The sequence below is a fragment of the Cyrtonyx montezumae genome, unplaced genomic scaffold (genome assembly GCF_038088225.1).
Source record: "Cyrtonyx montezumae isolate F1298 unplaced genomic scaffold, pur_monq_1.0 scaffold_2, whole genome shotgun sequence".
NCBI classification, from domain to species: domain Eukaryota; kingdom Metazoa; phylum Chordata; class Aves; order Galliformes; family Odontophoridae; genus Cyrtonyx; species Cyrtonyx montezumae.
The window spans coordinates 10,430,607-10,446,352 of record NW_027071936.1 but is presented as its reverse complement, the minus strand read 5'-3'; the positions used below and the strand labels follow the sequence as shown (position 1 = coordinate 10,446,352).

At 36.8% G+C, this 15,746-nt stretch overlaps 1 protein-coding gene across 1 annotated transcript in view; it reads right to left on the bottom strand.

The window, feature by feature from the left end:
- HHIP (hedgehog interacting protein) overlaps positions 1 to 15,746 on the bottom strand; it is a 71,967-nt gene that overhangs the window by 7,752 nt on the left and 48,469 nt on the right. Inside the window, exons 5-11 of the mRNA XM_065736381.1 lie at positions 13,764 to 13,915; positions 13,154 to 13,327; positions 12,176 to 12,319; positions 11,169 to 11,290; positions 9,065 to 9,188; positions 8,295 to 8,425; positions 7,679 to 7,760 (exon numbers count right to left, since the gene is read on the bottom strand). Coding sequence (XP_065592453.1) covers positions 7,679 to 7,760; positions 8,295 to 8,425; positions 9,065 to 9,188; positions 11,169 to 11,290; positions 12,176 to 12,319; positions 13,154 to 13,327; positions 13,764 to 13,915 — 929 coding nt within the window. The remainder of the gene's footprint in view (positions 1 to 7,678; positions 7,761 to 8,294; positions 8,426 to 9,064; positions 9,189 to 11,168; positions 11,291 to 12,175; positions 12,320 to 13,153; positions 13,328 to 13,763; positions 13,916 to 15,746) is intronic.

The window sequence follows — 15,746 nt, the reverse complement described above, 5'->3', positions numbered from 1 at the left end:
ATATATTTACAGCCATCTGTATAGGAGGCAACATACTTTCTTCATCTGTCTCAAAGCTTCCTTCAGGTTATTTTAGATGAAGCCTTCTCTTTTTCTCGCTCAAACACAAGTACAGTATTGTGTTTAGTAGGAAGAATAACCTCAGCTTCCTGAAGCATCTCTTAGAAAAGAGCTCTGGTGGTATCTTTTCAGCAAAGAGTGATCTCCTTCACCACAATGATATTTTACTTGCGAAGGCAATGATTTACTTTATTAATAGATATAAAATATTTACCTATGACAGTGCTGAAATATTTAAATTCTATTTATTTATTTATTTTTAATTGGGGAGCCACACATGTTATTTTGTATCTACCACAGCATGACTGGCCACTTCTGCAGTTTAAAGTTTTCTAACGCTCTAGGTGCTTGTGAATATAACCTTGCCTTTTATTCTACCATCAATCAATAACTTGCACTCATCAGCCTTGGATAATATTTATTAAAGGTGGGGTGGAGTAGAAACAAAGATGGAAAAAATTCTGGTTGGCAGAGTGCCTTAGGAGAAGAGTAATACAAATGCAGCTGCAGCAGAATCCTTTTTGTGTGTGAGAAGAATTACTGTTTTTCCTTATTTGTACTATGGGAAAAGCCACACTTCTTTCTCAGGATTGGAATGCCATTCTGGTACAAACACATATCATGAGAAAGTCCCTGCCCCACAATACTTACACTTTACATTCTTAAGGCTATAAGGGGTGGAAATTTTCAGGTTCATTGTAAGTGTTTTGAACTGAATCTTACAAAGATAACGTAAGTCTCAAAACTGACTGCTGGGACTTGATCTTTCCAGCACTTAGACTGCGTAAGGTTTTGTTTATACAACTAGTGCTTCACTGTGTCTCCTGACATGGAAAAAGGGGGGGAATAGATGGAGACACACTGTGAGCCGGAGAGAATTTTTTTTTACTTGTCTCCCTCAATCTATAAAACTCTAAAGGGTACAGCTTGATTACTCTTCCAGTGAGCAGTAGTATTTGGTCCGCAGAAAGTCAGCCAAAAATGTAGCTGATAATGACTATTTATAAGGTCTGTACAATTCTAGTTATCTTAAAGAGCTGTTCATATATACAGTGTGGTACAGTATATCTTGCTTGTTAAAACATGCTTTCATGAAACTTTGAAACAAATCTAAATGTATGGAAGGTGGAGGAAAAGTACTGGAGGCTGGGGCCCTTGCTAGGTCCCTTCCCTAACGTGCTCAGTGAACTGAGAATTCTTGACGGTAAAATATGGAAAATAATTTTGACTATGTTACTGTAGCTGGTGTAGGCAAGTAACCTCTATTGTTAGCTTTGAAGCACACAGAAGTCTGACAAGCTTTATTACATTAGAACTCATCATATAATTGCTTAGAATTCCACGCTTTCCTCCATACAGCTTTTCACTGCCCCACTGAGTGTGCAGTGATTTAGTTGTTGTATATGTGTTAGCCTGTAACTCAGATATATGTAAATCAATGCAAATGGAGGGTCAAATTCATCAGTAATACAATGGCACTGAGCAGAAAATAGTTCCTTCATCGCGCCCTTGACACAATATTAACAATCTCTACTTTCCCACCGAAGTGGAAAAAAAAAAAAAGGAGACAATATTCTTGGATGGTCGAATTCTAACAAATGAGATGGCCAAAGAAATACTGATTATAGTACAAACTATATGAAAGTAAAATTACACTTCAATTAGCTGGACCCAAGATATTTGGTATTAGAGTGATGCTTAAGTATCTCACCGAAGTTTATACACTAGTTTATTTTTTTGTCCTTTATAAGGGAAAAAGTCAAGAAAAAATAATTTTGCTTCACTGTAATTTACTACTTGTCACAGAATAAATATAGCATCTCTTCAGGTACAGTTTCTAAAATTAAAAAGTATACCTTTAGCCCTGGGAGAGATGCCAAAAGCTCGTTACTTGTCTCCAGATTTACTACATGGGAATAATGTGGAAAAAACTCGCAGCTTTTAAGATTTAAACTCAGCAGCATATCAAATTTATTCTTATATGGTATACTTGTTCATGACCTCTAGTCTTAAGAAATTCTGTCATGTTTGAGAACTAGTCCCCAATGAAGCCTGTATCAATGTTAATAGCTAAGAGGTCAATGCAACTGCTAAACAGTTTGTATTACTGTCAGGGTGGTCATGAAAACAACACCTGCTGCATGAGCACTTGGCAGCTGGGTCAACAGGCACTGTGGGAATTTATCAATTTAGGGGGCCACTTGCATAACACTTTGACTGATGAATTGGGAAAGACTGGCTTACTGGGCTAAAGCTGCTCTATTATGTATGACTTTCTTTAGGATGGCAGAGGCTTCCTGCAGGCTCCAGAAAATAAGCAAAAGATAAACGGAGCTGGTTTTGCCTTATAAAGTGATAAAAAGTGAGAACTCCTTAATAGCCAGCGCTAGAAAGACTTAGAAAAATGAAAAAAAAATCCCAAACCAAAGCAAAAACTTTTACAGTCAGTGAGCTGTGATGTGATTGAAAAAAATCCTTAGGTTTTTCCATCGTGGTTACAAAGGAGTTTTTGTCAAGTACTTCTGTAAAGTGAAACTCTCTAGACTGGTATTTGCAAAAAGCTCTAATTTCTCTTTAGTGTCTCTTCTGGGAATAGTAACTGCATGTGGGTAGGTAAATGAGATAAGAATTTTGCATGCTACGGCTAAACTAAACATAATTAGACATTAATTCTGGCTTTCCATTCCCTCAAATGACTTAAGGGATAGTAACCTTCTGAACAGAAAGAAATCGTGTGGCCCACCTGGGTTGGTGAGAGCATTCACCAGCGAAATTTGCTCATTCTGCAGGCAGCCTGGTAGTAGCTTCACCATATTTCTATGACCCTATAATCAGAACTATATTGCTGCAGTTCACTCCGGTATTCTGTGTTTCTGAGCTTCCTTTTTCAGAGTAATTAAGGACTTCAGGAAGGCTCCTCTTTCACAGATACTGCTTTTACACCTTACAGTCAAACACTCTTGTCTCATGCATGATAAAAAGTAAAATTGCTAACATTCTTGTAAAGAGGCTGAACGATGTCAAAATGAGATATAACCTAGATATAGTTCAGTAATGTCTGAAATCGTTCTGTTTGAAAAGACTCTTTGATAGCGGACATCTCAGAAGGCAGTGTTGGAAATGATGATGAATAGAATTACACACTCTGGAGGGGCATGAAAGAGGAATGAGACGGTTTGAATCAAGTTCAAGTTTCAGCCCAGTGGAAAGCAGCTATTCTGGCTGTTGATAGAAAACACATTGAAATCCAGATCTATAAGGTGTTAAACATATGGAGAGGAAGAGGAATTCTTCTTACATGTGCAAGGACACTTACTTAAACTCCACCTTCCTCTCTAAAAACTATCTGCTAGCTCCAGTGAGCCACACTGTTCAACACTATTATTTATCAGTGTTGAAGCTGTGGTATAGGCAGTTGCAAGCGTAACTTCAGAGGGAATACAGCAGTGCATGATTATCCTTCACACTTCTCTGTGTTTAGTCTCATCTTTTAAACTGAATTCTTTAGCATTCCCTGTCACTTTTCCCTGAGCTATTTCCCTGTCTTCTCTGAACCTTTATCATTTTATCTAGAATTTGCTCAGAAGTAAAAGTGATAGTAAGTGTTCTAAAAGAAGACTTACAAAGCCACACTCTGGCTGTGCTTACCAACTTACCATAGAGCAGCTGGTAATAATGTTTATATTACAGCTGATAAAGACTTATCAACAGATATTTCCTATTAAAATACGTACTTCTAATGCTGCCCGCATCTGATTTTCTCCTCTCATGATACAAAAGGATTATGTTGTCATTTCTAACAGGTTTGTCTCCCATTTTCTCTGTTATTGACTAGCTTGAATATTTGGGATAAAACATTTTCTGTATCGCCATTTGCATAATTTTTTTTTCTATAAATGTTTTAGTGATTACTGTTCGTACGTACTTGTAGAAACAGGCAGTCAGAGAGAAATTATAAAATAGGAAGCATAAGGCTAGGAAGTTTTTCTTGTTTTGGTTAAAAAGACAATTTATAAAATGCTTTTAATTTGCACTGATCTTTTATAACATCTGACCTGAGCTATCTTTTATTTGAGAATTATGTGCCACTGCTCTTTCTCCCTGTATTTACTCATTTGTTCCTAGCCTTTGAAAGTTTTACTTCTCATACTGTTGCACTTTTACTTTTTATTTTGATAGTCATCAATGAATGGCTGTGTTTTTAATGTTGGAAATTAAAAAAGACCTGCTATTTTAATCAATTTGCCTCAATTTATGTTTTTGTATTTCTTAAGACTTCTCTCGTCTCCTCCATTTGGAAATCAAAACACGGTATTACCTATACTCTTCACTCTATTCATTTGTGCCAATACACAGTATGTATATGTTTTACAGCACTTCATATCCTTGGCTTTTAAATTCAGGTTGTAATGTTTTGGTTTCTGATTTCTCACTGCATTGTCTAAGAGCTTCCAAATAGCAGTGTGTCATTATAGCAACACTGTCATGGAGAGAGGGATTATTTAGTTCGGTGTTTTTCACAGGAGGCTCTTTCAGACATGAAGTATATGGAGACGTGTTAGAGGGGTGAAAAACAGAAGTTGCCTGTGGTACCCTGAATTCTGAGTTTCAGACTGCTTCGATGGGGGGCATTCTCATCCTCTATGCTGAACATATTTGTCAGTTTTACCATATCACCTCCATGTAGCCCTTCATTTTTATTACATCTGAAAGGCTGTTTTAGGATAGGACCTTCCCATCGCTCATTATTGATGATTCATGCAATGAGTTCTCTAGATTCATCCTCTGAACTTCTAATGTTTTAACGAGCTCACGTCTTTGGGAAACTTTCTACTCCTAGCAATATACAAGTAGTAGGTTTCTTTCTAGTTTTCTATGAAGATGGAAACAAAATCCTGCATCTCTTGTAACATCTATTATTTAGAATAAAAGAGTAATTTTGGTAGCTTGCAGTAGCTTATGAAAAACCACTAGAAGATTGTTTTTGTGCAGGAAGTTTTTAATTTCCAGCAAGGAATGACAGATGTAATTTTCTGTACTGCCCTGAACATGGAAGGCTCCCTTTGCAAATAGATTAGTCTGCCAGGGGCCACGCCTCACGGAGCTTTGTTGAGAACTTCTAAGTAGTGAATTTCTAAGATTAAACAAATCAGTGCCTTGATAACTTTAGACCTGATGCTCGCAGCCTACCTGTAACACTTTTGTGTTTTAGAAAGCTCACTATGCTTGACTTTGCACTTTTATTTGATGTATTTGTATGGTACGTATCTTGAGGAAGGCATTAAACAGAAGAGCAAAATATCATTACACAAAAAAATATTAGCATGTGATTAACAATATATTAATATGAATTAATAAAGCTTTATATAAGTGTTTGCCAAAGCCACAGAATTTTTAAATTGTTTACAAGTGTAATATGAAAACAGTGTGGTGTGGTAAGCAGAGATGCAGTGCTCTTTTGTGAAAATAACTGATTATTTTTCACTTAAAAAACCAGCAGTGGTAATGAGATGAAAAACAAAAACAAACAGCCAAACTCAAAACTCTGCCCGAATGAAAACTGTCCGTGTTTCTAAATAGTGTTACCAAACGCTATATCCCTTCGCCATCGCCTGTTTAATTTCAAACACGTGCCAATTTACAAAAGCATTTTAGAGTTTTCTGGTTACTTTCACCAGTAACCAAACAGTCTTAACCGTTTTCCATACATGAAAACAGCCAAACGTGAGTGCAGCAATGGGAGGTCTGGCCTTTCAGGTATGTCAGCTGAAGACCACCCTACTGGAAGAGGTAACGAGAACAAAAAGCTGAGGTCAAACAAGGCAGCCCTATGTAATTAGATACTAATAGTGGATTTAGGGTGTAAAATTCACTTAAAACCGTACAGCAACAGTCTAAACAATCCCAATAAGAATAGCAAGTTTTGTTCTAAAAAATGTTTTTAATTCCAGAAAGGATAAATAAAACATCCATAATAGCCTTGACTGACAGAGTGAAGTAACATCTGCTTCCAAATTCGTTGCTGCAGATTTGGGTAGCATAACTAAAAAACAGTGAAACTCAGCTGTGACTTGTAGTAAGTACAGTGTGCACCCAGTGTCATGAATTTCTTATTGATTTTACATGTTGTCTTAATAACAATTTTTTGAGTTTAAATACCGGCAGGAAAGGAAATACCCCTCCTATACAGTCAACATCAAAATCTAAAATGGATGTCTGACTGTAAGTGATGCTCATGCTGAAGTAGATGATGTACTGAGAAACAGATAATCTAGGTTGTTTTTGTTGAGATGATGAGTTTGAAGTATGACAGACTTCATTTCTGTTGTCCCTTTCATTCTGTGTTAATTTTTGATATTTTTGCAGAATGGATGTGGCTTTACGTGCCATGGATTGGTCTCACAGAGCAGCGAGATCCATCATGAAGGAAATGGTTTTTCACCAGTCTAAGTAAGTGCTTGTCACCTTCTCTTATTGCTGCTGGGGCTGGACAGGGGACTAGCTTTTGGCAGTCTGTCCTGGTTCCCTGACATTTTCATGGCTGTAGCTGCTGTGTAAAGTACTTGAAAGTAATCGCATCCCAAGAAGCTCTGGTTTGGTAATTTTCATGTATTCTAGTTTTACAGCTGGTAAATATAACTGTACCAGTTATATTAATTCTGTATCTTATAAATCATTTGGGTGGGATTCGTCAGTGTCTTTGAAACAGCAGATTTAACAAATGTTTGTGACTTGAGTGTATTTCTATCACACGGCCCAAGGATGTAAGCTTTCTTTCATTGGATTCTCTTTTGCACTCTAAATCTTCCCAGTGAGATACAGGTGAACTGAAAACTAGTAAGCAATAAACAGAATGCACCCACTGAAGGTTGGGTCCTCTGTATTCTTTTCAGTTGACAGTGTCTTCTAGAGAACAGCAGCAATGTTTGGGAAAGAATGAATTTGTCCCTCAGAGCTTATAAGAAAATTGAAACAGTGGGGAAGTGAAACTGGTGCTGATGAGATAGTAGCTGGTGACATTACGGACCTAGAACTAGTATCATCAAACCATTTCTCTAGTAGCTTTCCAGTATTCAGAGTAGATACTGTCAACCAGTACCTAGCTTTTGTGCCAGCTCTGTTGGTGAACTGTCACAGTGTGGTGGCAGGTAAGGCAGCACTAGCCTTGGGAGGAATTCTAACATTCTGCCTTCCATAGGCACTGTATAACCTCTGTAGCACCTATAAGTCATTTGATTTCCTAACTACCAGGAGAATCTTTTATCTGTGCTGATCCATATGGTTCCATGTGTCTAAACTTCTATGAAAATATACAAAAAATGAGAATCTAAGTCGGAAAGTTGTCAGCACTTAACATGATGTTAAGGAGTAAAAATTAGTGGCAACTACACTTCTGCTGTTCTGGCAGTCACTTTCAATGAGAGCGATTATTTCAGGGAATTTATTCTGCTTGCTGCTGATGTTACATTTACTTATGAGAAACATCTGCACTAAAACTGTACCTTCTTATTTAATGTAAGTATTGCACAATCCAGCTACATGGAAAGAACTACATTTTTGTTTTGTTTTTTAAGCTGTTGAAGGGAAGACTCATCTTAGGGACTCGTGAAATACTCACCTTTTTGGGTCAATGATCTTGTAGAGTTTTCCATTGTGAGATTGTGTCATACTTTTACTGCTTGATAATATGTAAATCTCGCCTGTTAAAAAATCAATACATTAATTAGTTCTTATTTTCCTAAGATGTCAAACAATTGTGATCTAGCTATATATGCACAATGAGATTTGGAAAAAAACTTTGGAGAAGGCAATCTTAGCTGAAATATACTACAGAATCATTGCCATCTGAAACTTAAATAATTTAATATAATTTTTCATATCGTACCTAATTGGTAAAAATATATATAATGGGGGAATTCTATATTAAAAACGGGGATCCATCTGCTCATGCAATACCTCTGGCCATCTGTAACACTGGAAATAAAAACAAGCATATAACTTGTGACAGAGTTCACAGAATGTGAGAGAAAATAAGAACCTCTGACCCTTTCTCTTAACAGCTCTTCTTACACAGCTGGCAAGGTGAGGCTGAAACAGCAGTGTAGACAGTTTTGGCAAAGGGAAGCCAGCCTTCAGATTTCTTCCATTTAAACGTTTACCATGATTTCAAATGGTTTAGCTAGCAATACTTATAAGACTTAAAATATAAAAAACATGTATTTTTTTCTGTTTACCTAGTTCATCTTCACCAAATCCCAAGACAGGGCCTGAAAAGAAACCTCTACATGAACCGCTGTTGCCAAGACAGAGTGGTTTTTCTTGCCACTGTTTAGTTGCAGGATTCTGTTGCAGCGTTAAAAAATTCCTATATTCCAAAACACAGAAAGCAAATTGTTGTATTACAATTTGAGTACAGAATTTTTACTGTCCAGGTAAATAAGTAAACTCTTGCAGGAAGTAGTTCCATAGATAGATGTATGCAGTTCACCACCTTATTTCCTGCCTGTTGTTTTTCAGATGCTTAAAAAGCATAGGGTTTCCCTTCCTATAATTCAAACACTACAAGAGTAGGTTTTGACATGTCATATCGGGTCGTTTGTAAGTACTTGCTTGGCATGGGAAAACTACACTCTTTCATTTAAAGAGCATTCGTTTTGCTCCATCGATGTTTCCATAAAACCCAGGCAGTTTTATTTACTTCCATTATAATGTAAGTGATGAATGTAAAGTGTTTGTGGAACTAAAATCTGAAGGGTGCTGTGATGTTAGCGTCTTTCTCTGCACTTTATTCCAAGGATTAGAAATGTTAGCTTTGTCGATCTTCATGTGAATGCCGTGCTCTTTGAGTCCAAATCTAGAAGTTAAACTACGTCATCATGCTGCTACTTTGGCAAAGCGTCACAATATAAAACTCTGTCGCTGTTCTTTTATGCAGGAAGCTGGAAACAAAATGTACCTCATGTGTATTTTATGTCTAAGGCTGATGAAATTTTAAGGAACTTACCCATTGCGGTCTCCAAATACATAACTTCCGTAGAGTCTTTCAGACTGGCAACCCCGATAGACAAATCCACCGACCAAAGCTCCACTGCTGAATGGTTTGAATTCTAAAAGCGAAGGCTCGCTTTCTGAAAAGGAACTACCATAGTGTTAGATCATATGCAGTTTCAAGTTTTGATTCACGTTTATGAAAAGTGTTATTACTTTGAGAAAGAGATTAACTCCCTTTAAATGATCCTCAGAATTCAAAATGTATAGCTGGAAATAAAGCATTAGGAAAATCAGAAAATTGCAACGAAAGCTGTTTGTGAAACAATTAATTAGGAATTTAGGTCGGAGACACGATAATTACTTTCTTCCAAGTGCACAGGCCAAGAGAATAAAACTGTATCAGGATTAGGTCAGACTTCCATTTAAGTTAATGTGATTACTGCTATTAACTTTTATGTGTCAATACAGTCTACAGAATAGATCTCTTGAACTTCAGGAGTGCAATTAAACTCCCTTTGCTGAAAAGGGGGCTTATACTTCACCAGTACGCAAGAGCACAAATTCCATTGACTTTCATCAGATCTTGTTTTCAAACCCATTCAGTGGTTTAAGAAACTCTTTCAAATCACATTTTTTAATACATTATGTGTGTTATGTGCCATTAAACACTAATATTGCTGGATGTAGCTTTTTATGATACTTTTTAATCTTGCTATTGTAATTGTTCCTACACCTTTTTTGTTGTTGTTGTTGTTGTTTTTTTTTTGTAGAAAACTGCGATTTAGTAACATCAAATAATATCTTTGATAACATTTCAAGGTAAATGTGCCTGTGCATGCAGTCACATTTCATTTTATGTAGGGTAAATGCAGGCTCAAATTGAAATGCCAACTGCATAATTTGAAAATAAGCCACAGCCAACAGAACTTTTTGTTTCATAGGAACTTTGTTTTCAGTTGGAGTGCGCTCTGCAGATCTTTAAAAAAGGAATTTCCCAGATTGTCGTACAAGAGTAAGAGCTGAAATTCTGTGTTGGAGAAAAGGATGATGAGCATTTTTTAATTTAAGCAGCTGACCCACAGCCTTGTATTAAAATTGGCAAGCTGTTCTGACTACACACAATATTGCTTAGTTTACTCTGCAATAACGATGCAGTCAACATTCTACTGAAGCAGTGGTTTACCAAATACTATTCTTTGGTTTGGCTTTCATAAAATGCACACAGAAAATACATGCAGTAACTGAAGCAGAACAATTGCATTACACATTGGGACTATGATACTAGTCAGCACAACTGTTTTACTGGGGATGTGAATAAAACTTGAAAAAGTTATGTTCCAGGAAATAGATTGGTTCTTGACGCTTTTACACACCTTTGAAATTTACCACCTTTACCACCATGAATTAGGAGCTGTTAAATAGTCAAGCAAGACAGATGATAGCTCAGATTAACTCACCTGGCTTGCCTGACCTAGCAAATGATCTTGGTATCAGAGTTAAACATTAAATTAAAGTTGTGAGAGGCAGTCGTACTGATTCAGAAAGCACATAAAACACTACAATTTTAAGTTACTGAGTGTGTTTATCCTGTTGCAATCTGAACTAATCATTTATTATGAAGTAGTAGCGTAGTGCACTTCTCTCAGTAGGTTGTTGATTTTTAGTAACATTTAAGCAGAGCTCAGGCATTTCCCTGCTTGATTTCAGTCTGTTGTTGTCTTTCTCATTTTTGCCATTATAGGAAGCACATTCCACGAGGTTTCTATTCTGTACCTTACAAGGTTATTTGTGAACGACTAAGTATACAGTTTCATCACTTCGTGATATTCCAAAATCTTTCCTTTATAAGCTGTCATTTGCAACTACAACGAGAACTTTGAGTGACTAACAACTAGCATTATTTCTCAAAGCTTACTTATAGTCGCTTAAACTTTGTTTTGTCTTTAATCTTTTATCTTCTTGCACTTCAGTTATATCTTTTGTAGGTTATTTACAATGCAGTAAGATACCTACCATGGCTTTACCATCCTTTATCTTTTCTTTTCTGCTTTCCTTTTATTATTCCATAGCCACCCAAACCTTCTATTTCCATTAGCTTTACCCTGGATGGAACTTACCATAGTCTTTCCCCTTTATTATCTGTAAGATTCTTGCTGAAGATCTGTTCTTTCCATTTGAATCTGAGCAAAGTATTGTTAAATTGATATTTACATCTGCTGGGTGGTGGTCCACAGCACATCTGTAAAACAAAAAATAAATGAAAATCCATGAGATATACGAACTCATAACTTGTAGCTCTCTAACGATAGTATGAAGGATTACATTTTGAAGGATTACTCTTCCTTTGTGGCTCCTACTCCTTTGAGGGACATACTTCATAACAAGTCAAAATATCTGTCTGAGAGGTGCATCAGTTCAACAGATAATATCTTTCCCAACCCTGCACCATTTTTATATAATGGGGAGCAAATCTGCACTTTTACCTAGGGGTGGAATGTACTCTGCTCAGTAGCGCTAGAGGTGAACAGTGCTTTAGCCAAGCTAGGTGAGAAATCTTTGACTTCTATGAAGTCCAAGAATCTATGTGATATCTGAACAACTTGATTTCTCACTCACTTTAAATGCCACTTCAGCACTACTCCCCCCCACCTAATTTGCTGAATTATGTGTTGTTAGTTAAAGTGTTGCTTTCCTCCTTGTTGTTGCTTAGATTTCACCAGATGTTCACATTTTTTTTCTTATGCCTTTTCTTTTTTTCTCTCAGTCAAGATTCTACTGTTCGAATTTCTCAGATTCCAGACCCGGCTATGTTTTCCCATCTCTCAGCTTTAGGTTCTCTTGTTTCATAGAGAAAAGAAACATAGAGGAGAAAAAAAACAAAAACAGAATGTGCCAGTACTTTGTTTCTGTCATTTTAGTCCTGACTTTAATAGTTGTACATTCTCTTCTCCATCCCTTTTGTCAGTGTACATTTGTTTCTAACTGAGACATATATGTGGACATGGAAAAGTTGCAATTAAAAAATTCAGGAGTACCTTTATTATGCTAGCAGATTAAATACAATATTTCTGGCTAAAACCAGGACCTGCTCCAGATTAATTCCATTTGATTGTAATGTACTTACCGGCCTGGATTGTGGAGTCCATGTGCAAAAATTTCAGGAGGTTGGTTTGTGCTATTAAAATGTGGGTTGCTCCGTGGTATGGAGTAAGGGACACTGCACAGGTCAGTATTTACATCGAGGCGTAATACAGAACCTGTAAAATCACTGAGAAAGTTGGAGGATAAAATCATTGTTTTCTTTTTAAAAGTATTTTGCATATAATGCTACAATGAGCCAGTAAAAGAAACCACCTGCTTTACTTAATAATCTCATGAAGTACTAGCATTGCTCTCTGGTCTTGGTGTTAAGCATAACCCCACTGTCAAGGACAGGAACACCTGTTATTCCAGAGAGCCGGAGTCCTTTGAGCAGAGCAACTCCTTTTAGGTCTCTAAAGGCTCAGCACTACTCTTTGTCTAAATTAAGGCAAATGTTGGGCCAACATTTTGCATTTCTAACACAGAATGGGGCTTTGGGCAACCTGATCTTGTGAAAGGTGCCCCTGCTCATGGCAGAGGAACTGCCAGCTCAACCAAGCAATTCTGTTTCAGTGATTCTGCAGCATAATGACACAGGGTTAAAGCTGTTCGAGAAAACCGTGTAAGTAGAACCAAAGGACTATTGCTATTTTACATTCTCTAGACATGTTCCTAAGTGATAAGTGTTGTTATCGACTCTGGTGTGTGTCTGCTGGAACATTTGCTCAGTAAAGCTGTCTTGTTCATAGAATAATAGTCTGGAAAAAAAAAAAGTCTAATCTGTGTTGAAATAGAATTAGATCTGTTAGCGAGGACTCCAGTATTTACAGGGTTTGATAGCAAACACCTACAACATGTCTCTAAGTAGTACAACTGCTCTGAAAATTAACTGTTTGCTAAATTCATGTGCTGAAAATAGTGAGGTAATATAATTAAGAAAGCGTGAATAAGATTTTTTGCTGATAGTTGCTAGACATTTTTGACTGTGACTCCGAAGTCTATCCATTGTTAGCTTTTGTACCTTAAACCATCCATTTCTTCCATATCATCTAGAGTAATCATGCCATCTCCAAGGAAAACGTATAAGAAGCCATCCGGGCCAAACAGAAGCTGCCCTCCTAGATGTTTTCGATGTAGTTCTGCTACTTCTAAAAACACTCTTGCTGTTCTTATATCAACTTGTTGTGGATTTTTCCTGCAATGCAAAGATATGAACAGTTTTCACAGCTCACTATCACTGGTTTTTATTCTAAAAATAAATGTGAGTCATTCTAATCATACTTTAAGATGAGGATGTTGTAACTCGGTATAAAAATGTCAAACAATAATTTTTGAGAAATTGCAGTTTTCCAGCATTCTCAAAAAAATATTGTGCTGCCCATGCACAGGTAGGAAATAAATATAGTTAAAAATGACAGAACAAATAAAAAGAGGTCTTAAAAACGGCAAGTCAGTACACTGACTGGTGTTCCAAAACTACTGTTTGAAATAAATATCAGCAGTAAATTTTCTGCAAGTGCCCAAGTATATGCTTCGTAAATCTGGTAGTTCATTTTAGAAGCAGGGTATACTAAAATGAGGAAGGTTGCTGGTAAATATAGAATTTGTGAATTTTAGACTTCTACTGATACCTGGATACTGTGTATTCTACCACCCTAAGGATGTGATCATGAGGTCCAATAGCCCACCGTTCTTGGTTGGTGGTATAAGACACATACAGCTTTCCATTTTTCTTGTAATTGGGATGGAATGCAAGGCTTAACAGTCCTCTTTCATCTCCTCCCTGCAGTCAAATGAAAAACACAAAGAATTGTGAAGTTAATTATGTTCTTTATTGTGTTGCAGCTGGAACCCAAAAAAAGTTTCTTTCTTGTGGATAATCTTTGCCCAAACTCTTTTATTTCTTTCCTGACTACTGCACAAAAAGGATTATAAAACATTTCACTTTGGGAAACTCTTTAAGTTAGAACAAGACAATTGTCTCATGTAGTTATCTATGCACAAGTCTCTTGCACCATTTTTGTGGAGTGATTTGTGTATGTAATCTTTGGGAAGCCATGAAGACAAGTTTAAGTGCTGTGAAGGATTCTTTGCTGGGTTACTAGGTTGCTTGTAATTCGTAGAGGACAAATAAAAAGGTCTATAATCAGCAGTCGGTTCTAATCCAAGTATCCAAAACCTAAAACACAGTGCTTGCTGCCAGCTCCCACTGTCTTGGCAATATGTTTAGAAAACAGTTAAATTGCTTGTGTAATATGTAAACCTTTGTTTTACCCTGGAGGCAGCAACATCAGTTGTCACAACTATGGTGGTCTGTTCATCATAGCTAGTATACTGTAGGTAATAAGCAGCCTTGCTCTCTGTGCAGAGAAACCATAGTTTTTACATGTGGTCCTTCAATAGAAAGGTTTTTGTTATTTTTTTAAATAAAAATAGAAAAATCTCCAAACAACTTTCTTTTGTTATTATGTTTGCCACGAAGATTAGTACAGCTATATGTTAAACATCAAATCCTGTGACAATGTAAAAACACTATGTATTTAAATAGAAGGCAATTTTCTCCTCTGGCTTCTAAAAAAGAATGTAGTATTACAACGGCTAAAATTTTAGTTGTATGACTGAAGAATAAAACTTTAACTTGATTTGTTTCTCCAGAGGTAGTACTGAGAAGAGAAGCTGATGCGTAGAAATAAACAGAATATTTAATTAGCAGTTCAAATTCAGTTCACAGATGTGGTTATTCGCAAGCTGATAGTTGTTTTGGAATTTAACTCGGGGTCTGCCAGCCTTTCAAAACCAGTGGTTCTGTTGTAGATCCAAGCACCCTGGCTGTACTCGTAAGCAGACAACATTTTGCAACTCTACCACATTCATGATAAGTAATTTTAAATAAGAACAGAGAATGAAACTTTTTAAATGTATTTGCAGATCCAAGTGATGGATGAGCCTGTCTTCCTGATGAAAGATGTCCCACAAAAGCCCTAATTGGGAAAGAGCACAGTTTAACTTGTTTTAATTTGATACAATTGCCATCCTTCCTTTTTCATCACAACAACCAAGGAGAAACCTGATTCAGAAATGGAGATGTAAATAGGTCAAGTTATTTCCATGCAAAAAGATTTGTGCAGGGACATCTGAAGGCTCCTAACGTAGAGGCAGACATAATTTGATTATTTGTTTGCTAGAAAAAATTTAGATTTGGGGGTTATCTGAAAGGTTAGATTTGATAGTCTTGTTAGAACCTGTCAGTTGCTGTCACTGTGGATGAAGGGACTGGTAATCTGCGTCTTCCTCCTTCACAAGCCAAAAATAATTCTGCAGCTGAATCTGAACTGATTGTAGGTGTTACTGTATGAGTTTCTGAGAGTTTTGACCAAGCTGCTGTGATGAAGTCGGAAGTAAATAGAGGCAAATCAGTTGCTTTGGGAACAGTGCGGCATATTGCAAAGATTCCTAATGAATGAATATATCTGTTGTGCCCAGACAAAGACAGTCCTATTTTTTCTCCTGAGAGTGGAGTTCAACTCGTTTAAGGGTCCAGGAATGCCAATGAGTCACACTAGGCCTGCCATTCAAGGTGAGTTATTGGAAGTATTAGTAAGAGAAGATCATTC